The sequence below is a fragment of the Dipodomys ordii genome, unplaced genomic scaffold (assembly GCF_000151885.1).
Source record: "Dipodomys ordii isolate 6190 unplaced genomic scaffold, Dord_2.0 Scaffold355, whole genome shotgun sequence".
Classification (NCBI taxonomy): domain Eukaryota; kingdom Metazoa; phylum Chordata; class Mammalia; order Rodentia; family Heteromyidae; genus Dipodomys; species Dipodomys ordii.
This window is the reverse complement of record NW_012267571.1, coordinates 105,302-130,626: the sequence shown is the minus strand read 5'-3', so window position 1 is coordinate 130,626 and position 25,325 is coordinate 105,302. Positions and strand designations below refer to the sequence as shown.

The following is a 25,325-nucleotide window of genomic DNA, read 5'->3' as shown; positions in this document are numbered from 1 at the left end:
TCCACATACCACAGCACATTTTCCCTCACGGGAAGGCGCTTACAGTCTGTTTCCACTGAAGGCTTCAACTCTCCTGACACCGCTCTCTCTTCCTTTCTCTTCCAGTGGGACCTAGTATGTGAGTACCAGTCATCCAAATCTATAGTTCAAGTAGTATTTATGATTGGGTCACTGCTGGGAGGTCTGATATTTGGCCATCTTTCAGACAGGTAGGTGTCATTTCACTTTCTCTGTGGATGTTGATCAGATGGTATAGTCTTTTCTGTAGTTAAGAAATCTCAGCTGAGCTCTAACTTTGTGCTTTACATAGTAGTCCAGCACTCAGCAGAAAAGTATCTTTTAGAAGACATTTAGAGAAATTTTAATTTGTATTGTACAAACTTAGAGAATAGTGGGATCTGATGAACTGATGTATTCACAATCAACAAAATAAAAAGTGAATATCTTTTCTATATAACAACAACAAACCATCTACAAAAAAGTCAAGAGAACAATTTCATTCTCAATGGCTTTCTCAAACTAAAATACTTAGGATTAAACTTGACCAAAGAAGTTAAAGACCTCTAGAATGAAAGCTATAAAACCCAAAAGAAAGACACTGAAAGCCAGGTATGGTGACTCATACTCCTAGCTACTCAGGAGACTGAGATTTGAGGATCAAAGTTGTACCCCAGCCTGAGAAGGAAAGTCCATAGACACTTACCTCCAATGAACCTGTAAAAAGCTGGTGTGATGTCCCAACCCACAGGACATCAAGAGGGCAGTGAACCTAAGCGAGAAGGAATGAAGGGACAAGAGACACGAAGAATGACAGCAAGACAAGGATTCTGATCAAGCTGCCGATTTTTATTTTTCACACAAGGGTATTTATATGCTTGGAATAAGGAAGCTTTTTCATTGGCTGAAGCAGCTGCAGGGTGCTTGCTTAGGGCAAGGTGAAAAGGTGGTCGTTACTTAGGGCAGGGTGAGAAGGTGAAACAGCCTCAAGATGTTCCAGTGAGATAGTTGGCTCCCAACCTCTCCCCCTTTCTTATTTAGAAAATTGACCATCAATTGTTGGCTGCTCTTTTTAAGGGGGTGACAGAGGCTCTGTTCCTCTAAGGGCCCAGGGTTTTTCTCCGCTCCTGAGCGAGCGTCCTCACTCGGGGAGGGGAATTTTACAGGCCCTGGCATGTTTTTTGAGGAGACGGATTGTGGGTATGCATGCCAACCGTCATGCACCAGAGCTTGCCACTCAGGGGTCTTGGGTTTGGGGATCTCCCGGATCCATCCACCTGCAGTCTTACCTGAACCCTTGACTTGAGCATTTTTTCTTCCTCCCATAGGTGCATCCTCCCCCAAGCGGAGGGGCCTATAGGAGGAGGGACAAACCTATCCCTTATGGCAAGGGCGCAATAGGTCTTGCCTGTTGAGTGGTCAGGAGTTATGAATAAGGAGAAGGGTTTTCTGAATAAGAAAAAGGAAGTGGGGGGGGGGTTCCCACTGGAACAAGCTCATGGCGAAACACTAATTAAAAGCCTAGGGTAAATCCTAGATCTCAATGCCTTGGTCTGCCATATCAAGGCGATGGTGATGAACCTGTATGGGCTTAGAAGCCAAGAGATTAATCTGTTATTTAATCAATTCAAACAGGGAGGTCCACATCTGGAGTTCTGGCTGCATCTGTAAGAGTAAGAGAAAAGGCAACATCCTGGGGGGGTGGGGGAAGGTTTCCCCTGGGTTGTGATAAGCCATTCACCTGTTTTATCAAGCATTCTGGCAGCCACCTTGGGGCTGCTTGTTCTTGATCTAAAAGTCAAAGAGTGGCAGGGAGTGGTCTACATGTAGCTTGGGAGGGTATTGCCCCTTGGCTTTGTTTGCCTAAGGGACATTCAAGTGCGAAGTGACCAGGTTGTTTACTTTCTGCAGCCAAGTTAAGCCACGAGACTAAGTCACTGTAGGGTTCATCTGACCACTGTCTAACTTTTGCCAGGGAAGTAGTAGCTCCCTTTTGAGGGAGGCGCTTCTAAGCATGAAGGCCAGCGTTTTGAATTTGTGCCAAAAGTCTGGTAGGAAAGCGCGCCTTTTTAGCATTGGTATCAAAGGGCGCATTACCCAAAAGTTTAGTATAGGTCCAGGTTTTTGAAGATGTTTTAGCCAAATTTTTTTGCGCGGTCTCTCTACATTGTTCCTTAAAGTCCACATTCCATAAAACAAAATCACCCCCACTAAGGGTGGCATGGGCCAGGAACTTCCAATCATTAGGGGTGAGCCAGCGCGCACTTTGGTTTTCTAACAAGGCTAACGTATAAGGGGCAGTCGGGCCATATTGGGCACATGCATTTTTAAGCTTTTCAACAAACCGGAGGCTAAGCCTCTTATACTCTTGTTGGCCTTTTCTCTGGGTGGGTTGTTCCTCTTCATCCCCAGTATCCTGTTCCTCATCTTCCTTTTCCTCCTCTTCTGATTCGTCCTCTTCACCCTCTGAGGCCCTATCTGTCGGGCTCCGAGTTACTGGAAAGGTGAGAACTGATTGATGGTGTGATCTAACCTTAATTTTATCAGGTGGTTTTGGCATATCGACCAAGGCCAGTATGCGGCGTTCATAATCACGGACCGCAGTTCTTTTAAAAGTTGGAGGTGTTCTTGCCTATGTTGAAGGGCCTCGTGTGTTGGGAGCCAACTATCTCACTGCAACATCTTGAGGCTGAGTTTACAGAATCCCACCTTTTCACCTTGCCCCAAGTAAACACCCTGCAGCTACTAAGGACCACCTTTTCACCTTGCCCTAAGCAAGCACCCTGCAGCTGCTTCGGCCAATGAAAAAGCTTCCTTATTCCAAGCATATAAATACCCCTGTGTGAAAAATAAAAATTGGCAGCTTGATCAGAATCCTTGTCTTGCTGTCCTTCTTCGTGTCTCTTGTCCCTTCATTCCTTCTCGCTTAGGTTCACCGCCCTCGTTTGAAGTCCTGCAGGTTGGGACACTCTTGTAAAGGGGCCAGGTTAGGTAAAGGGGGAGAGAAAAAACATCTGGATCTGGAGGGTCAGTGGGCCCTTGAAGGGCCGGGCCACAAAATGAAGGGATTTTCAGTAAATTGACCAGCGGGCATATCTAATACAACGGATGGGCAAGCCGCGGGGGGCCGAGAGGCATGTTGGAGAACCTCCTCTCCCATTTTTACAAGTTTTAAAATTACACTATCAAATAGAGGACATTTTAAAACTTCATTAATCAAATTCCAATAGGAAAAGGCGGTAGCTGGAACCTTTTCCAAACGAAAGATTTCATAATAATCTGCTAAACAATCTCCTACTCTTTGCCATCTTTTTGCATCTATGATTCCTTCAAAGGGGAACCAAGGACACACGTCCTCTATGAATGAGAAAAATAATTCTAAATCCTTTTTCTTAACCCGCATTCCCTGTGTTTTCAATGCCTCCTTGAGGTCTGACAGAAATAGATCATGTGACGAATTGCTTCTCCCATAGTGGGTGGGGGTCTGTCGAGGCGATCTCGGACTGTACTTGGCCAAGTTTTCCCGGAGGACTGCGTTCCTTCCTTAGTCAGAGGCTCGTGCCCCACGTTGGGCGCTAGTTGTCCCGACCCGCAGGACTTCAATGAGGGCAATGAACCTAAGCGAGAAGGAATGAAGAGACAAGAGACACGAAGAATGACAGCAAGACAGGGGTTCTGATCAAGTTGCTAATTTTTATTTTTCACACAAGGGTATTTATATGCTTTGAATAAGGAAGGTTTTTTATTGGCTGAAGCAGCCAATGAAATTCTATATTTAACTAAATTATATAATTATAATTATATAATTTAGATAAATATAATTATTATATGTAACATGTGTATCTTATATGTGTTTATATATGCTTATTTTAGGTCTTGCATGTACATATGGGAGAAAACATGTGAACTTTGTACTCTTAAACCTGGCTTACTTCATTTCATATGATGATCTCCAGTTCCATCAATTTCTCTGAAATGATGTAATTTCATTCTTTTTCTTAGCTTAATAACATTCATGATACATACATTTTCTTGATCCATTCATGGCCTGTGAGTAGTATTGATAGCCTGACCCTTGTGAGTACTGCTTCCATGAATATGAGCATATAGGGGCCTTCATAATAATCTCATATACATCATTCTGAATAAATGTCCAAGAGTGGTAGCACTAGATTGCATGGTAGTTTTTTTTGCAGTTTGTTAAAGAACATCTATACTGTTCTTTTCCAGTGCTCACATTTGTTTATGGTCCAAATGTAGTGTATAAAAAATGTGTGATTTCCCCCAAAATCCTTGCCTCCATTACTTGCTTACGTTTTTGATGATGACTATTCTGCCTAGAGTGAGGTGAATTCCAGTGTTGTTTCAATGACCATTTCTTTGTCACCAGAGATAGGCAGTGTTTCTTTATGTATTGATTGGCCATTTGTAGTTCTTTTCTTTTTTGTGGGGGAGAGGTGTCAACCATGGACTTTGAACCTAGGGCCTTAGTGCTGTCTCTGAGTTCTTCTGCTCATCGGTAGCACTCTACCACTTTGAGCCACAAATCTACTTCCTGGGTTTTTTTTGGGGGGTGGGGGAATGGATGGTTAATTGGATCTCACAGTCTACCGATCTTTTCTGCCCATGATCCTCATATATCAGCCTCCTGAATAGGTAGGACTACAGCCACCAGCACCTGGCTATTTTGTACTCCTTTTGGGAAGTCTCTCTTCAGTTCTTTTGCCCATTTATTAATTCATTGTTGATTCTTGGAAGTTTGGGTTTTTTTTTTTTGAGGTTCCTGCATCTATTGAAATGATCATGTGGTTCTTGACCTTACTTCTATTGATATGATGATTACAACAATTGTCTTGGAAATATTGAACCAGCTTTGCATCCCTGGAGTAAATACTGTTTGCTCATTATGTATGTTTTTTGATGAGTTGTTGAAGTGATTGGCAAGAATTTTGTTGAGAAGTTCTGCATCGATGTTCATCGAAAATAGATTTCTAGTTCTCTCTCTCTCTCTCTCTTTTTCTGATAAGTCCTTGTTTGGTTTTGGGATTGAGGGTTATGCTGGCTTTGTAGAATGAGTTTAGGAGTGAACATTTGCTTTCAATTTCATAGAAAAGTTTGAGGAATACTGGTGTCAGTTCTGCTTTGAAGGCCTTATAGAATTCAACTGTGAATCCATCTGGTCATGGGCTTTTCTTGTATGGGAGATCTCTTATTGTTTCATTGCTTGATATGGGTCTATTTAGATGGTTTAAATCTTCTTTGAGCCTTATTCTCTCTTCTGTGAACTTTCTATCCACTCCTGAAGGGAGAGGAGGTTTCTGAGTTGTCTACTGTTCATGATGAAACAGACTTTCCAAGGCACAAGAAGCCAGACACAGCTGAGAGAGGTTGTTAGCTATCTATCTGAAACATTGATGGATTGTCTTCCCATTCTGTCTGTCAAACAAGTTGGACTTCCACCTTGACAGTGCACAGACACTAATAAAGATAGCAGAACTTTCTTGATTTCACTCCTCAGGACTCTAAGCATAACACACAAACCTGTCAACCCAAATATGGGTCTACTAATGAACACTTCTGACAAAGTCTCATATGTTATCTTCTTTTTTATATGGCTTGACATGGCACCAGAGTTCTTATGGTGACTTTGCGTGTCCTCACTGAGAAAGTGTGGACATCACATTCATTGGCAAATTGCTCAGCTTCTTCCATTTCAGCTGTTGGCTAATATAGAAATTCCAACAAATTTCAAGTATAATGTAGAAATAATATTTAGCATTGATTAATATTTAATATTTATTTAAAGAATAGCATATTTCAAATGGATGATACCTAATCTTTATAGAAGGATTCAGTATCTACCTTAAATTTCATGATGTGATATCTTTTTCTGTTTTTAGTGTTATTGTTTTTGGTCTTGAATAATCTCACATAGTCCAATATTTCTTAGGTTTGGGCGGAAAACCATCTTCAGGTGGTGTTTATTCCAAATGGCCATCGGTGACACCTGTGCAGCCTTTGCTCCCACCTTCCTTGTTTACTGTTCCCTGCGATTCTTAGCTGGGTTATCTGTCGTGCCTATTTTAGCAAACTCTTCTTATCTCAGTAAGTAAGCCATTTGATCCTTTAATTTCCTTCTTGACTAGAAATGTCTTGAAAACATGATTTGGAAAAAATAATTATAACCATACAACTATAATTACAAGTGTGTTTTCTTCCAGTTGTAGAGTGGACAAGACCTCAATCCCAAGCTTTGTTAGCAATGTTGGTTTCCTTCAGTACTGGGCAGATGCTGCTGGGAGGACTGGCTTTTTTCTTTCGCAGCTGGATCACACTGCAGCTGATATTATCCATACCTCTGTTGGTCTGCTGCGTGTTATCAAGGTATGGACAATATGTGTGGCCTTTAACTCCAATGAAAGGGGACATAGAGGCTTAGAGGGAGGACCTGACACTTGAGATCTGTGTAATCTCTGAATGATCCTGTCACCTCACCCACAGTCACCACTGTGCTACTGAGATACAAAGGAGAACAGAATGTACTCTGCCAGGAGGCTGCAGCTGTGGAGTGAGCACTTTTCTATCTTAACCACAGAATTATTATGGAATCTTTTTTTCTTTCCTTTTAAGCATATGTTGCTTGGAATAAGAGGGGTCTCAGGGAGCTATTTTCACGCATGTAAATAATGTACTTTGAACATACTCACACCTTCTATTCGCTTTTCTTATGCCATCTTCCCCTCTTTTTTAAAAAATAATTTTAATTAGTTTAACAAGCTTAACTGTGCTGTTTTTTACAGAATGAAATTATATTTGCACTCCACCCTCATCAACTACTGACTTCAATCTCCCTGTGTTCCTATGGCTCCCCAGCAAATGGGTGCCTTTTACAGTCATAACATACAGGTGCCATATCATATAAAATATATTTAAGTCCAGATTTGCCGACAAGAGTATATGATATGTGTCTTTTAGAGTCTGGCTTTTTTCACTTAACTCGATGATCTCCAGTTCCTTCCACTTTGCTATAAAGAACATAATTTTGTTTTTCTTTTTGAGTAATAATATGCCAGTCTGTGGATTATTTCTAGGGCTTATATTCTATTCCATTGGAATACGTATCTTTTTTTTTTCTTCCAGTACCATGATGATTCATTACTCTGGCTTTGTAGCACAATTTGAAGCCAAATATTGTGATACCTCCAGCATTGCTTTTTTTGTCCAGGAATGCTTTGACTCGGCAGAGTCTGTTGCACTTATCTATCAGTTTTAACATTGCCTTTTCTATTTACACAAGGCATGTCACTAGAATTCTGATGGGGGCTGTATTGAATCAGTAGAAAGTTTCAGTAGTATATAAACAAGAGAGGTCTTCCCATCTTTCGTTGACTTCTTCAATCCTTAATGCTTTGTACATTTTTAGTTTTGAACAAAAGTGATAAAATGAGCAAACTCTATGACTTCAGCCAACAACTTTCCTTCTGGTTTTTGATCAGTCCATGGAATAAAATTTTCATGGACTTTGTTGCCCAGACTGGCTTCAAAGTGTGATCCTTAGATCTCAGCCTCCTGAGTAGATATAATTAGAAGTCTGAGCACCAATTCCCAGTGTGTAGAATTTTACTGTGTATAAAATCACTGAAAAAAACCCACTACAGAGATTAATTATATGCCACGTAGATCATATAGGGATATTAACCATTGGAATGTGAATGGATACTCAGAGTATTTGTTCATTCCTCCTTGTTGTCTATAATTTCAACAAACAAACACTTAGATACCCTTCCTGTAAGTCCACCAGAGAAGGCAGATTTAATCAGAAATGACTCTACTATGGTGTACAAAGTCTATATGAAATGGAGAGGAAAAGATATTTCAGATTAAAGTTATGTGTAAAATAAGCAGTTAGATGTTTACTGTAGCTGTGTTGTCTTCTTTTTCAGGATGCTGGTAGAGTCTGCTCGGTGGCTGGTTTTCAGCAATCAGCTAGAAAAGGGCTTAGAGGAACTTAGAAGAGTTGCACGTATAAATGGAAAGAAAAATGCTGAGGAGACCCTGAGCATTGAGGTGATCTGAGAAGGGGGCTGATTACTGGGAATGGATGATTTGAACTCACAATCCTACTATTCTGGGTCCTTTAGGCATATCCCAAATTAGAATTTTCTAAGTGAGAAGTTTTTTTGTTTTTGTTTTTTGTTTTTTCGGTCATGGGGCTTGAAGTCACGGCCTGGATACTGACCCTGAGCTTTTTCCATCAAGGATACCACTCTGTCACTTTGACTCATGATCCAGTTTTCTGTTGACTGACTAGAGATATAAGTCTTGGGAACTTTCCTGCCAAGGCTGGCATTGAACTGGGATCTTCTGTTCTCAGCCTCCTGAGCACGCTGCTTCTAAGTGACACTTGCACATCACCGTCTTAGTTCCCTCACAGTCTTATTATTGTGTAGAGAAAGAGGAACCAAATAAAAAAATGTGTCTATCTTTTGTCAGAAATCAAATCATTGTTTGAATAAAAGAGCAATTTCCCACACACGACACACATATGGGCAAGGAAGCAGTAACCCTTTCTCACTAGTTCAATAAATCATGGTTCACTTTAGGGAAAGCATTAAATATCATTTTAACTTCCCTGCATTTCTTTCAAAGATTAAATGCTTAGTAGGCAACAGATAGGAACTCTTGCTCTAATCCAAGTGCTTTGGCAGTAATTATATAAAAGTCCTTCTTTCTCTGACATTTACACTGTCATTATCAGAGAGTACTAAGATGTTGCCTATGTAGAAAAGCTCTTTGAAAATCTTTTTTTTCTTTTGCATTTCTTTTCTTGTTGTGGGGTTTGTTGATGTTTCTCTTATTTGTTTTTCTCCATATTTCTAGAACCTAGGTCCTAATATGGCTGGCTCACTCATAGATACATTTTACTCACTCATTTTAAAATCTTTTGAGGCTGGGCCCTAGTGACTCATGCCTATAATCCTACCTACTCAGGAGGCTGAGCTCTGAGGATCCAGCCTCAAACTAGCCCAGGAAGGAACGTTTGGGAGCCCCATATCTCCAATTAACCACCAACAAGCTGGAAGTGGTGTTATGACTCAAGTGGCAGAGTGGCAGCCATGAACACAAAAGCTCAAGGGCAATGCCTAGTCCCTGAGTTCAAGTCCCAGGAGCAGCTTAAGTAAACAAAGAATTAAAAAATACCTTTGAATACATAAAGTGTGTCAGCACAATGTTGGATATTACTAACGGAATTAACTTCATAGCATCTGTCTGCAAGAAACATTTTAAACTAGGGCTGAAAAATTGAGGGACAGTCTAATACAAAATCGGTGCTAATCCAGTCTATGTGCCAGGCATTGGTGAGAAAACCAAAAAGTGTTCAGCCAGCATTAATGGTCTAGAAAGGACTAAGGTGATAAGAGCTGGAGGAGGCCTTTGACACATCACCAAACTGGGTGGCAGTGGCACTGGGGACAAACGTGCCCACAGGCTGCCTCTGAAAGATAGCAAATGCCACATAAGAAAATGCTAACCAAGGAAGACACAAAGGTTGTATGTTCCCAATCAAAGTAATGTCATCCCTCTGCTATATGAAATAGCAGTGTCTCCAAAAGTTTCCTCAAAGTTCAGAGTCTATTTTTCCTAGTGCTGGGTACTGAATTAAGGGCCTCTTACATGCTACGAAAATGATCTCCACCTCTAGCCCACAGAATCTTAACATTTTAACGAGGTGTAAATGTGGATGGGACTACTTAAGCATTGTTCTCTTATTATAGAATCTTTGTATATAAATCTGTGAAGCTACAGAGTAAAAAAAAAAAAGTCCACCTGTCCCAAACTCATCCAATATGTAATGATTATATGAGCACTGTGGAAATACTTATTGTTTTTGTTCAAAAGGGAGAGGTAACATACAAAGGAATCCAGAGCCTACCTGAATCCAGCTAGGCAAAGGTTAGAAATTCCTATTATAGTTTTGAAGGCATAGAAAATTCTAGCAGACTGGTCCTCAGCAACAAATTCTTGCCTTTCAATCAGAGCTCTGAATTCTTCACATCTGTCATTAATGATAGATAACATTTCAAATAAACAGTATTCCTAAATAGTGTCCCAAGAAACATTTCAGCGACACTTCCTCATTTTGTATTTGTGTCTTTACTTGGATAATCTAAAATACTAACTCACTGATACAACAGTCTGTCATATCCAGTATTAACTCTCCACAGTCCTAATATAGAAAATGAATAAACTGTTATAAAAATAATAAACGCAAGCCAGGCACATCTGTCTCACCCCTGTAATCCTAGCTACTCAGGAAGCTGAGAACAGGTGATCAAGACTCAAAGCCAGCCTGAGGCTCTTATCTCCAAAAAACAACACAGAAGGCAAAAGAGGGCTGGGAAGGTAGCTCAGTGGTAGAGCCTTTGCCTTGCACGCATGAAGCCCTGGGTTAGATTCCTCAGCACCACATAAGCAAAAAGAAAAAAAAACTGGAAGTGGTGCTGTGGCTCAAGTGGTAGAGCACTAGCCTTGAGCTGAAGACCTGAGGGACAGCACCCAGGCCCAGAGTTCAGATCCCACAACCGGACCCCCCCAAAAAAAAATTTAAAAAAAAAGGCAAAAGAGTTGCTATGGTCAAGTGTTAGAGTCTAGCCTTGAGGAAAAGCAGCTCAGGGACAGCACCCAGGCCCTGACTTCAAGCCATAGGACCAACACACACACACACACACACACGCGCGCAAGCACGCACGCACCCACGCATACACACACACACTCCTAAGTGTCAAGGTTCTTTACTTGTCCTTGCCTCAGTATTTAAACAGGCTTTAATCTTATGTAATTCCCCTCTTCCTGTATCTTTCGTGGTTCTTCCCACCTTAGATGGATTTAATGCCCAAGTCCCTACTCTGTAGTTTTCCTTGAGGATTCAACACACCATATGTGTTTCATCTTTTAGTATTTAGCAAAATAATTGGCACATTATTGACATCTCATGAATGCTTTTGACTTTTGTTGTCCAAGTTTGTGAAATCCAACCTACAGGAGGAGTTTGAGGACGCCAAGGCAAAAATATCCATTTTTCAGTTGCTCCATGCACCCAGGCTGTGTATGAGAAGCTGCTGCCTGAGTTTTATCAGGTATGTTCCTTTAAATAAACTTATCAATATGTTTTACCTCCAATATCTTTTTAGAGAGGAACTACATTTATTCTTTCAAAAACAATAGCAACAGCAGGCCAGGGACTGGTATAATGCTTGAGTTCGGGATGCCCAAAAAGACCACCAGAGACCAAGATCGATGTAATCACCACGAGGTATTTATTGCTAGCTAGCTGGGTCCTCTGCGCACACAACAAACAACTGGTGACGCTGAGAGGCCCGAGCCTGGGGTTTGCAGTCGTTTTATACACTCTTTAGGGAAGGCTGGGGCTTTGTACTCATCATATCATTCCTTGACAACTCAACACACACCGCGGGAAAATCATAAAACATCTCTAATACATGGTTCGTGGGTCCATTGTTGGGAAGGAATTTAGAAAGAGTTATTGGTCGGATCAAGAGGTTGATGCGCTTTAAAATTATTGCTTTTAATGGGCTGGGAAGGCGGCTCAGTGGTATAGCACTTGCCTTGCATGTATGAGGCCCTGGGTTCAATTCCTCAGCACCACATAAGGAAAAAGAACAAAGCCGGAGGTGGCGCTGTGGCTCAAGTGGTAGAGTGCTAGCCTTGAACTGAAGAGCTGAGGGACAGCGCCCAGGCCCAGAGTTCAGGCCCCACAACTGGGCCAAAAAAAAAAAAAAATTAATGGTTAAAGTCACAAGGGTGGTGCAAGGGAGTACATGCAGAACTGCAGGACTTTCTGGTTAGATATTGGTCACTACTCCTAGGTGGGGTGCTATCGGGAATCTCAGGCAATTTGGCCTATCTTATTAAGCATCATCTGCAGTTTTCCAAGAACTGTTTCTGTGGGATTTTCTGGCTTTAGGACTGCAGTAGGTCAGAGGCTAAATTCCAGAATAAAATGAGGTCTCAGGTAAATTATTGGTCAGGTCTTTCACTGGTGGCTCAAGCCTGTAATCCTAGCTACTCAAAAGGCTGAGATCTGAGGATCACAGTTCAAAGCCAGCCCAGGGTAGGAAAGTCCATGAGACGCTTATCTCCATTAAATGACTAAGAAAATACCAGAAAGTGGAGTTGTGGCTCCAGTAGTAGAGTGCTAGCCTTGAGTACCAAGACGCTCACGGACTACATGAAGGTCCTGAGTTCAAGCCCCAGGACTCTCAAAAACAAAAAACAAAACAAAACAAAACAGTGGCAGCATAATAGACAACAGATCAATACATAAGATAAGAAAAATGATGTTAAAGGGTTTATGTTTAATTACCACCTTTTAAAGTTACATTATGAGATCTCTCAGTGAGACTGAACTACAGAAAATATGGAAATCACATTCCAGAACAAAGTTCAGCACTGCATATTAGCATATGGAGTAGTCTACTGTGAAACATACTTGAACATTTTATCTTTTTAGTTTTTATTGAAATAGAACTTACATAAAAAAAATTGCAGCCAGGCTCAGAGGCTCACAACATGATTCTAAGTGTTCTAAGTGCTGATGTTGGGAGGATCACAGTTCAAGGCCAGCTCAGCCAAAAAGTTCACAAGACCTCATCTCAACCAATCAGAAGAAAGGGGTGGTGTCATCACAGCTATGCAGGGGCATAAATAAGCAGGTTTGGGTCCTGGCTGGTTCTGGCAAAAAGCAAGACTCTCATTGAAAAATAACAAAAGGAAAAGGAGCTGGGGTTGTAGCTCAAGTAACAGAATCCATGTTCTCATGCCTGAGATAAAACACCATTACTTACAAAAAAGAAAAAGGGGGGCTGGGAAGGTGGCTCAGTGGTAGAGCGCTTGCCTTGCATGCATGAGGCCCTGGGTTCGATTCCTCAGCACCACATAAGCAAAAAGAAAAAAGCCAGAAGTGGTGCTGTGGCTCAAGTGGTAGAGCGCTAGCCTTGAGCTGAAGAGCTGAAGGACAGCGCCCAGGCCCAGAGTTCAGGCCCCACGACCGGACCAAAAAAAAAAAAAAAAGAAAAAGGCACAAATTCTGTATTCATCCAGATCCATTTTATAAATCCATAGGCCCATATGTTAGCCAACCAAATGAGCACATTTTCATTCCTTGAATCATTTCTCTTCTACCTTTATCTCATTAAGAAAAATAATAACCATATTTATTGCTCTCTGAGATTATTTTGCTTCTTAAAAAAAAAAAGAAGTTTTTGTTAGCCCTTGAATTCTGTTATGGGGAAAAGAGTCCACTACTCAGAGATAGCCTCAAATAAAAAGATGACTTTACTGGGGAAGAGGAAAGCTGACCAGCCAGGGATGCAGCACACATGAAAACTGTGACCCTGAATGGCCCACAAGCTAGGGTTTTTAAAGGCAAAATCCATGTGGTCAAGCCTGGCCACAGGCAGGTGGCCAAAGGGTTTACAACACCCACATAAAGATTGCATATTTATGTCAGTGGCCAGTGGATTAGAGTCCATCTCATACTATCTGTTCTAACTAATCTATCATTCTGGTTTGATTAGGGCAGTGAATTTGGGGGAGGGGGGGCTCACACAAAGCAAGCAGGTATTCTTTCTCCTGGGGGGCAGGATAGGGCTGGATGGCTGGGCTGTTCTACTATTGTTAACCAAACAGGGCTGATCTTATCTGGGCTACTGATAACCAAACAGAGCTGCAGATCTCACAACCTCACCACTGAAAGATTAAAAATTTGAATTACATTTTACAATTGCTAACTGGTGATTTTGCTTTTGTAAACTTGCTCACCCTAGCACTAACCCCCCTCCCTTCTGGAAATAAGGAATTGAGTAAAATGTCTCCGGGACAAGGTCTATGGTCATAGATAAAGAACAAACAAATTCCCCAAGTGGCCAAATGGGACCCAAAAATGGGACCCAAGATAAGGACCACCTGGCAAGTCCAGCAAACTAGGCCAAATGTTAATCAATCACAAGCCTGTTACTATGTGAACTCCCCTAACTCTTACCTCCCAGAGTGACTACCTCCTTTAAATCACCCGCAACAATCATTTTTACAAAGAGTGTTATAAACTTCCCCGCTGAGTAAAAATGATTGCTGGAGTACATAGTGACTTTTAAATGGGCCAATCCCGGGGACACCTGGTGTTATATGCTCATCTTATGGTTTTTGCCTTTAAGAATACTGTAACCCCTGCTTGCGGCTCTCTCTCCCTTGCTGGGGCAGAGAGACCATTTGCGCAAAAGCTGAATAAACTCCTCTTGCTTGTTGCATCTACTGGTTTGGAGTCTTGGCTTCTGGGGCGCCCTCCCGTAGACGAAAGTATCCCAGGAGTCTGGGGTCTTTCAACCACAACAATCAGCAGGGCTTTCCACATTTCCTGGGGTCTCAACAAACATCATATTTCCTGACCCTGAGGGCTTCTGAGAAACCAGTATTTTGATTTTCAGGGGTTGGGGGGAACTCCTGGTATATTAAAAAAGGATTAGTTTGGGCTTCCCCCAACAAATTCCAAGTTAATAAAAAAAAAAGCCCTATGTGTATGTTGGTGTGTGTTTGCTGATCCTGGGGCTGGAACTTGGGACCTTGCCATTGTCCCTTACCTTGTTTGTTCAAGGCTAGCACTTTTCCAGTTGAGGCATACCTCCACTCTGCCTGAGTCTCACAGACTTTCTGCACAGGCTAGCTTTGAAACTTAAACATCAGATCTCAGCCACCCGCCCCCTTTCTCTCTTTTTCTTTTCGTCGGTCATTGGTGCCTAACTCTGGGCCTTGGCACTGTACTTCAGCTCTTCAGCTCAGGGCTAGCAATCTACCTCTTGAGCCACAGAGCCACTTCCAACTTTTTCTGCTTATGTGATGTTGAAGAATTGAAACCAGGGCTTCATGCATAGGGGGCAAGCACTCTACTACTGAGCCACCTTCCCAGCTCAGATCTCAGCCACTTAAGGAGCTAGGATTACAGGCATGAGTCACTGACACTCACCCAATATATGTACACTCTGAGCTATGGAGAGTGACAGAATTCCTTTGTGCTCCAGTTCTAGACTGCCCAACAAGAGTCACTATCACACCAAATCCCACATCCACACTGGGTTTCATGTTTGTTCCTGTGTCCAGGATGTCTACTCTGTGGTCCCCCAGCTTGCCTGGCAGCCCTTGTGGTAGTGGCTTTAGCATAACCTCCTTCAAGTATGGATGTTTTCTTCTTTTCTCTCCATGGGCTTTCTGCACCTCCAGGTGTTTAGCTGTCCTCTCCTCTTTCACAGTTCCTAATGGTCTTCTTCTCTTTCTTTCCTTAGTATGTTGTCTTTCCCCTTACACACAGGAAGCTTCTAATCTGCTGAACCTTGGATCTTGAATGCTTCTGTTCACTCAAAACCATATTCTCCCTTTGGATATGAAGTAAGGTAGCTGAGCCTAAATAATTTCTTGCACATATCCTGGTACCTAAGCAGGAGATGGGGAGGGGGGGCTGGCCTAGAGGTGACACAAACCATCCTTTGAAATGCAGATGCTTAGTTCAAGGTGAGCTAGGAGGCTCTGCTTCAGAGAAATGCAGATGTTAACTTGCTTTCATTGTGGGGGAGGGTGATATCGCCAACCTTCAGGTAAGGGGCATACCTTGATCCCTGGAGATACTGGCAGGCACTTGGCTGATAGGTTGCTGAACCTGTAGTCCAGTACCTGGGAAGTGTCCTGTGAACTTGCCCCCTGCATGGACCCTACTTAGGCAGGGATGCTATGCCATGTGTCTCCATGATCCTGTCCTGTGTCCTGGCTCCTGGCTCATCCCTGGTCATTGTAGCATGCCAACTCACTCTCAATTGAAGCTGAATTGGTTTCTTGCTTTGTTTTTGTTCCTTCTTTGCTCTCTGGCCTGTTTCCTAACTGTGTTATATGTATTTGGGAACTACAGGCCTTTCTAACAACTGGCTGCATGCAGCCTGCTGTGTCATAAAGACTCCAAAATTCCATCTTGCAAAATATGGCTTCTGGGATAATTCACTTACCACAGATGTGTTGGAACTTAGTGCCTTCAGAGAGTTCATTGACCCACCCTGAATTCTTTGTCCTCTTAAAGCAGAGCAGTCAGGTCCCTGGGTTCCCCACCAGCATTTCCCATCTCTCTATTTTGATATGGTTTGTTGCTGGTTATTGAAATTGTAGTGCCTTCCCAACTATGATTCCCCTCCAAAGGACAGTGACAGAAATAAACTCTTTCCCTGACTTAATTCTAACACCTCTGTACATCATCTTTGTAACAACAATTAAAATTTTTTAATAACAAAGGAGAGTGCTCTCCAACAGTCTGTTGTCCAGAGATGCTATTAATTGGTGTGACACTAGTTTTCCATCTGTACATTGAGCAACTAAAAGTTGCCTAGGCCAATATTGTCATGAATTTTAGCACAACTTGCAAGGAAAAATCCCAGTCAATGCTTCTTGATCACTAAGTACTATTAAATGTGTTTCTTTTAATTGCAAGTGAGTATATCATTTTAGAGCAAGAGTCACAATCCTTGTATAGAAATAAACCACTCTGTTCTCTTTGTTATATTATAGTGGCATTGAGATACTTGAGCAGGGGAAGAAAACAAGAGAAAATCTAAAAGACCATGAATTTCTATTATTAAAGAGAAAGCATTGGAAAGATTTACTGAAACAATTTTTTGGCTTGGATTCACTTTCCTAAGGCCCACCGGAGTTCTGGCATGAGACATTAACCAGTATGATGCATTTTGCATTGATTAAATTAAATGAAAAGTGCACACGACCTGGCATCAGTGGCTCATGCCTGTGAACCTGCCTACTCAGGATGCTGAGATCTGACAGTCATTGTTTGAGAGAGCCCCACCAGAAAGTCTATAAACCTCTTATCTCCAATAATCTCAGAAAAAGCCAGAGTGGCACTGTGGCTCAAGTGGTAGAATAATAGCCTTGAGCACAGAAGCTCAGAGACAGTCCTTTGGCCATTGTTCAAGCCCCAGGACTGGCAAACAAACAAAAAACAAAGCCCTATGACTGCTGGTGAAAATGCACATGGTTCCATTGTATGTATTTAATTTGAAATTCAATTATACATACTTATTATATTCAAGATATATTTTAAACATATAAGCTATAGGTAACATACATAATACATAGTATACATAATATAATATAAAGTATACACGTTATATATAAGATATAAGATTAGGGCTGGGAAGGTGGCTCAGTGGTAGAGTGCTTGCCTGGCATACCTGAGGCCCTGGGTTCGATTCCTCAGCACCACATAAGCAAAAAGAAAAAAGCTGGAAGAGGCGCTGTGGCTCAAGTGGTAGAGCGATAGCCTTGAGCTGAAGAGCTGAGGGACAGTGCCCAGGCCCAGAGTTCAAGGCCCATGACTGGCCAAAAAAAAGATATAAGATTATAATAGGTTTGTTTTGTTTTGTTTTTTGGTCATGGAGCCTAACTCTGGGCCTCGGCACGGTCCCTTAGCTCTTCAGCTCAAGGCTAGTGCTCTACCACTTGAGCCACAGTGCCACTTCTGGCTTTTTCTTGTCATATGGTGCTGAGGAATTGAACCCAGTTCCTCAAGCATGCAAGGCAAGTACCCTACCACTGAGCCACCTTCCCAGCCCAAGATTATATTTTTAAATGCTGTATATGTTTTGAATACGTGTATGTTGAAGACATCTCTGACAAAATTTGCTAAATATCTCACATCTTATGAGACAAAAAGCATACAATAATTGGAATGAACATTACAGAGGTTGAATGGAAGAGGGTTCCATACCAGTGCTGAGATACAGAACAAGTCACTTAATAGAGATTAATCTTATTTCTTCATCTAGTCAGTAGTGATGATGAAACAGTATTTTGAAGTTCATGAAGAATTTTTACCAAAATACGTCATAGGCAGGAAAGTATGAGTCACAATGATTTGGACCTAAATCTAATGTCTACTGATACATATGTGTTCGCCTGCAGGGAATCTTGTACTATTTCCCCAGGGAAAGCAAGGAATTCACTGATCTTTTTTCTTTTTTTTTTTGGTCGGTCCTGGGACTGAAACTCGGGGCCTGGGCACTGTCCCTGAGCTCTTCAGCTCAAGGTGAACACTCTACAGCTTGAGCCACAGCGCCACTTCCGGTTTTGATGAGAGTCTCATGGACTTGAACCGGGATCCTCACATCTCAGCCTCCTGAGTAGCTAGGATTACAGGCATGAGCCTCCGGGGCCCGGCTTCACTGATCTTCTTTTCCTTTGTATCTTAAATTAATTTGCTCTATCATTTTAAATGTGTTTTTATTCTTTTAAATTCAGAATGGCACTATCCATACCCTTCTTCGGCCTGATACTCAACCTGCAGCACCTGGGGAGCAACATCTTTCTGTTCCAGATTCTCTTTGGCCTTGTCACACTCCTCAGCAGATTCGTTGCCTTCTTGGTATTGAATTATCTGGGCCGAAAACAAAGTCAGATACTATTCATGTTCCTGACAGGACTTTCGATTCTGGTTAGCACCTTTTTGTCCCCAGGTGAGAAATGAGTTGGGGAAAAGTAAGTAATGTGTCCTATCTTCCAGAAATTTCTGTGGTTTACTCATCTGGGCCAAAAGAATGGCATCACCATGGATAACCGGAGGATCCCATGAAGTTAATGTGAAGGCTTAGAAGCTGTCCCTACAGCAGTTGTTGGCAAAACTTAGGCTCTTACTGAGCCAAAGTTCTTCAGGAGCCAAAGTTCTTAAGGACCCGAGGCTGTCCTTATCAAATCTACTATAAATCTGAACATCAGTACCACTGATACCTAACAATTTCTTTAGAACTAATTGCATGCATTGTGTTATCAAAGATCTTGCAATTGTAAACCCAGGAAGACACACAATCCTCTTCCTGGAATTATTTTTTCCAATTTATCAAGTCTTTCTATCTTGGTCATTCTCTCCTTTGTTACACTCTAAAGGCAACAGTTTAAAAAAAGAGGCTCATTGATTTGAATGAAGGGTTTTGTTGTTGTTGTTGATTTGGGGGGTTGGGGGCAGGGGTTCAGTCATGGAGCTTGAACTCAGGGCCTGGTTGCTGTCTCTAAACTCTTTGGCTTGACTACCACTCTGCCACTTTGAGCCATAGCATCACTTACAGTGTTGTAGTGGTTAATCAGTGATAAGGGTCTAATGGATTTTCCTGCCCAGGCTGGCTTTGAACTGCCATCCTCAGATCTCAGCCTTCTAAATAGCTAGAATTTCAGGCATGTACCAGAACACCAGGCCACTGGAATAAGAGTTAGAAAAACAAAAACAAAAAATAAACAACAACAATAAAAAAAAAAACCTTGCCTTCAGGCAGAGAGAAAGAATACAATAGGAAAAAGACAAGACACTAACTTAAGTATGGTTTTTAAATTTATTCTTTTTTTTTTTTTTTTGCGTCCGGTCGTGGGGCCTAAACTCTGGGCCTTGGCGCTGTCACTCAGCTTTTCAGCTCAAGGCTTGTGCTCTACCACTTGAGCCACAGAGCCACTTCTGGCTTTTTCTTTTTGCTTATGTGGTGCTGAGGAATAGAACCCAGGGCCTCAGGGATGCAAGGCAAGCGCTCTACCACTGAGCCACCTTCCCACTTAAATTTTTTTTCTTATAAAGGAGATATAAGAGGGGTTATGATTGTGTAAGTCAGGTAAGAGTACATTTCTTTTTGTCACCCCGAGTCGGTATATTCCAGCTTTTTTTATAATATATTCCTAAATAGCAAATAGATGAAGAAACTCACCCAGCACAATTTACTGTATTAATTGCATGACTTTGATGATTGTGGGTGAGAAAGTAAAAGAGCAAAAATAACTAGCAAAAACAACTTCATCTCACTCAGGGGACACTGATGCTAACAGCCCTGGGATGTTAACACCTGGTTACTGTCACTTTGTAGCTTTTGGTTCCATAACCTCCAGCTGATGTTAACCCCCCTGGAATGTTAACGCCTGGTTAATGTATCTTTTTGTCACTTTGTAGTCTTTTGCCTTTATAAACCCTGCCTGCTTTCAGCTCGGGGCTCTCTGTTCCTGTGAATTCAGTGAGCCCCTTGCATGCTTGATGAATAAATCCCCTTGCTCTTTGCATGAGAGAAGTCTCTTGGAGTCTTCCTTGTGTGCAGCGAGCTTCTCAACCCTTACAGTGGGGACTACATTGGTCCCCTCCATCATGTTCTCACGGCAGGAATGTATTTGAAGAAGCTAGAACTGTATACTTCTATATCCTGCTGCCAGCCGGCTCTCCTCTGAGAGTACCTTAGTTTTTAATCATATCTTTGACTACTTTTACTAGGTTTCAAAACTTTTTCCATTTTCTGTGTCAGTGATTCCCAACACAGCACTAGCTTTCTCATAGGAGTCCTAATGTTAAGATTTTAAAATCCTGACTTGTTATCTAGATCGTGCTTTCTTCACAAAGTTCACTCCCAACGGAATCCAGTTCTCTTGTTAGTACATCTGTTGGAATACCTGTCCTATGTCAAGAAATAATCTCCTGTTCTTAGTTCTAAACTGTTGAAGGCATGACTCATTAATGCCTCGGATTTTTTTTGGGGGGTCCGGTTGTGGACCCTGAATTCTGGTACTGGGTGCTGTCCCTCAGCTCTTCAGCTCAAGGCTAGCGCTCTACCACTTGAGCCACAGTACCACTTCCGGCTTTTCTTTTTCCTGCTTATGTGGTGCTGAGGAATCAAGCTCAGGGCCTCATGCATGTAAGGCAAGCACTTTACCAATGAGCCATCGTCTCAGGCTCAATGCCTCAGATTTTTATCCATGTATTCCTACCACATCCTGAACAACAACAAAAAGAGCATTTCCTGACTTTTCCTGCTTCTGCCATGTCTGATAAAACTCAAACGGGCAGGGAGAGTTGCAGCAAATGTTTTCTATTCCTTCATTCAGTGCTTAAGCCCAAACATCTGCTTTCACTAGCTCATCTGTTACACGGTTTCTGCTAGGTCCTGTTTGTTTATCACATGTTTCTTGCTAGCAAATCCCTCCAATAGAACTTCTCATAATTGTTTGGGGTAGACAGATTTCTCCAGTCAAGTATACCTGCTTCTGATGTGTCTTCCTCTCCACAGAAACTCAGCAGACCCTGCGCATGGTTTTGGCAACTCTGGGAATCGGTGCTGATACCTCTGGCCTCACAGCCTATTCAATTCACTCGATGGAGCTCATCCCAACTGTAATGAGGTACTGTCTCAAGTTTAAGATATTCTGGGCTACATAACACTTAAAAATTACAAAACAAAACCTGTTCGGCTTCCAGAGAAGATTTTCTGAACTAATAACATTTATTGTGGGGACAAACTTAAAACTTCTCAACTTTCAAAAAAATAATAAAACATTTAAATATTTAAAGGAGATATTTAGAAGGACCATACCTTTACATAATAAAGGCTATGATAGGCAAGGGGCTGGGAAGGTGGCTCAGTAGTAGAGCGCTTGCCTTGCATGCCTGAGGCCCTGGGTTCGATTCCTCAGCACCACATAAGCAAAAAGAAAAAAGCCGGAAGTGGCGCTGTGGCTCAAGTGGTAGAGCGCTAGCCTTGAGCTGAAGAGCTGAGGGACAGCGCCCAGGCCCAGAGTTCAGGCCCCACGACTGGACCAAAAAAAAAAAAAAAATTGATAGGCAACACTGCACTAAGAAGGAAAAAATAAAGCTATTTCCTGTAAATTCAAGGATCAGAAGTGGAACTGTGCCTTAAAGTGGTAGCCTTGAGGAATAGAGTCCTTGAGCTCAAGCCCCCAAACCACCACCACCAACAAAACAACAACAACAACAAAAACAAGGAAAGAGGAAAAAGCAGTTGTTTTTCTGTTTACCAATAGCAATGAGGGTCAGAAAGAAAAGAGTTGCGCTTGCAATAGCCTCACAAATTAAATCCCTGGAGTAAGCCAGCCCAGGGGGTGAGAGGCTTCTACAAGAAAAACGACACATTTTAACAAAGAAGCCATGATTTTTTCATAGATGACCCATATCACTTTGATTTGTGGTGCTGGTCCTGGGACTTGATCTCAGGGCCTGACTGCTGTCCCTGGCTGCGTATGCTTGGGTGGTGCTAATTTTTTTTTTAAAAGAAGCCAATGAAGATAAAAAGAAAATAGATCACCCATGTTCATGAATCAGTACAGTAAATAAAGTGAACTACTGAAGGGAATCTAGTTTCAATATAAAGTGTTCCAAAATTCCAATATCATTTTATACAAATAGAAAAAAATCAATCCTAAAGTTCATGAGATTACACAAGATCTTAACTAGCCAAAGCAATCCTGAACTAACAGGACACTGCTAGAGATGTCATACTTCCCAACATCAAAATACACTATTGAGACACAGTAACAAAAAACACATCATACCAACACAAACAGTAGACACCTAAATGACAGAAGAGAAGAGAAGACACAGGAAAAAAACACACAACTTCTGGCCATCTGATCTTAAACAAAGGGGAAAAACTTACATTCAAAAAGGATAGCCTCTTTAACAAATAGTTGGGGAAACACAATATATAAATAAATATAAGCAATTCAAAGTAGGTTACTATCTCTCACTCCCTACGAAAATCAATTCATTACAAAATGGATCAAGATATTAACTATGGCCTGAAACTGTGAAACTGAATGAGGAAAGCACAGGCAAAGAACCAAAGATGTTTTCATAGGTGATAGCTTTCTGAATAACACTCTAATTGCTCAGCAAGTAGAATCAAGAATAGAGAACAAAAACTTCTGAATTGTGAAAGAAATGATTACCAGGTGATCAGAGGACAACAGAATGGAAAAAAATGCATTTCAAAATGTTAATCAAATAAAGGATTAATATACAGCATATAAAGATCTCAAAGAATAAAAAGCAAAAGAACAATCTACTTAATAATTCATTCAATAATAATCATTAACTACCCAGCAAACATTGGAAGCATAAAATGAGAAGGAGATGGGGAGATTATGGCTGAAATACTGTGTATGTATGGAAACAAAATAGTGAAACATGTTAAAATTGTTTCAAAAGAGAGAGAGGGAAGATAAGAAAGAATAAAACAGGGTAAATGAGATTAAGGTAGATTGTGTATATATCACATAATATAAGAATTATCAAAATACAAAGTCCTTTTTACAATACACATGAATAAAAAAGGGAAGAGTATGACTTCATTAAAGGACATGGCACATTGCTAGACATAAAAATTAACTGAGGGGCTGGGAAGATGGCTCAGTGGTAGAGTGCTTGCCTTGCATGCATGAGGCCCTGGGTTTGATTCCTCAGGACCACATAAGGAAAAAGAAAAAAAAAGCCAGAAGTGGTGTTGTGGCTCAAGTGGTAGAGCGCTAGCCTTGAGCTGAAGAGCTGAGGGACAGCGCCCAGGCCCAGAGTTCAGGCCCCACAACCAGACCCAAAAAGTTAAAAAATAAATAAATAAAAATTAATTGAAAGCTCACTGTCAGTGCTCATGCCTGTAATCCTAGCTGCTTAGGAGGCTGAAATCTGAAGATCACAGTTTGAAACCAGCTCAGGCAACAGTTCATAAGTGTCTAATCTCCAATTAACCAAAGAAAGACAGTAATGGAGCTGTGGCTCAAGTAGAAGAGGGCTAGCCTTCAGAGAAAAAGCTCAGGGACAGTACCCACACACTGAGTTCAAGCCCTAGGACTAGAAGAAAAAGTTTAATTGTGGGTTGTAAGTTGAGTATACATCCTGTATTATATTGAGAGGTGCTCCTTCTAAAGCATTCATTTAGTGTTGTAGGTATCCCTATTTTAAGAATAATGAAACTAAGGGTTATAAATCATTAGCAGTAAGTGTGACAATTGACAACTTGCTGCCAGAGCCTATGTGTTTAATAACTTTATTGTGTTGCTTCCAAAATGAAATGAAGACAATAAATAAAATTTACTTGATGAAGGCATGATGTCAGATACCTGAAATCCAAGAAGTTATGAGAGCAAGTCAGGACAGTCTCCTCCTTGTCTACATAGGAAGATCAAGGCTTTAAAAAAAAGAAAAGGAGGAAGTGGCACTGTGGCTCAAGTGGTAGAGCGCTAGCGTTGAGCTGAAGAGCTGAGGGACATGTCACTCCCAGGCTCAGAGTACAAGCCCCACATCAAAAAAAAAAATGTGAAAAAGTAAAAGAAAATATACAGGCTGGGAAGGTGGCTCAGTGATAGAGCGCTTGCGTTGCATGCATGCGGGCCAGGGTTCGATTCCTCAGCACCACATAAGCAAAAAGAAAAAAAGCCAGATGTGGCACTGTGGCTCAAGTGGTAGAACGCTAGCCTTGAGCTGAAGAGATGAGGGACAGCGCCCAGGCCCAGAATTCAGGCCGCATGACCGAATCCAAAAAAAGAAAAAGAAAATATACAAGTAAAGTTCTTAAATATTGTCTTTATTATTTTGTTTGCAATCTAAGGTCAACCATTGCAGGAATCACTGAACTTTTCGGCAGAGTAGGGGCAGTGATGGCGCCTCTCTTCATGACCTTAGCAGTGTATTCTCCCCACCTGCCCTGGATTCTCTATGGAGCCTTCCCCATCCTTTCTGTCCTTGCAGTCCTCTGCCTTCCAGAAACAAGAAATCGACCTCTCCCTAACACTATCCAGGATGTGGAAAATGAGTAAGTAAACCCTCCAGTGGGCACCTGACTAGGGAAGGACTGAGTCCTGTATTTGTGTCCAAGGATATTCTGTGTGTATACAAGTCACTTATTCATTGGCAACCTCATCCCTATCCACAAAACTGTCTGCTATTGTTATTGTTATTACTCTTTTTAAGTAGTTCTACAAAGGAGTTGCCATTTATCAAGGTATTTTGTGATATTATGAATCTTCATCAATGTCATCCCTTTCAGCATTCTCGCACACCCCTTCCCTCACTCTTCTTAATTTTGGAGGGTGGCATTGCATTCGTGAGTTTGAACACTCCTCTGAGGCTCTCTAGATCACACAGGCTGCCTTTTGGTTTTTGTTTTTTTATTAACATCGATTTGTTATACACTGATGCATAGTGATCAGACTCACCTCCCTCCACTCTCCCTCCTCCTCTTTTCTCTTCCCAAATCAATCTCATCAGGTTGACACAGGCTGTCTTACACCAGTAAGTTTAGTGGTAGAAAGGTCCAATTTAGTCAAACTTATACATGTCATATAGTCTGTGCTTTTACAAGAAATACACACTTGCCAGGTAGTGATGGGTCATGCCTATAATCCTAGCAATTCAGGAGGCTGAGATCTGAGGATCTGAGTATCGCAGTTCAAAGCCA

At 41.6% G+C, this 25,325-nt stretch overlaps 1 protein-coding gene across 1 annotated transcript in view; it reads left to right on the top strand.

Annotated features, from left to right (window-relative positions):
* Positions 1–101: 101 nt before the first annotated feature.
* LOC106001668 (solute carrier family 22 member 10-like) overlaps positions 102–25,325 on the top strand; it is a 125,261-nt gene continuing 100,037 nt past the window's right edge. The window contains exons 1-2 of the mRNA XM_013036693.1: positions 102–209; positions 5,948–6,102. Of these exons, the coding sequence (XP_012892147.1) occupies positions 160–209; positions 5,948–6,102 (205 nt within the window). The 5' untranslated portion in view covers positions 102–159. The remainder of the gene's footprint in view (positions 210–5,947; positions 6,103–25,325) is intronic.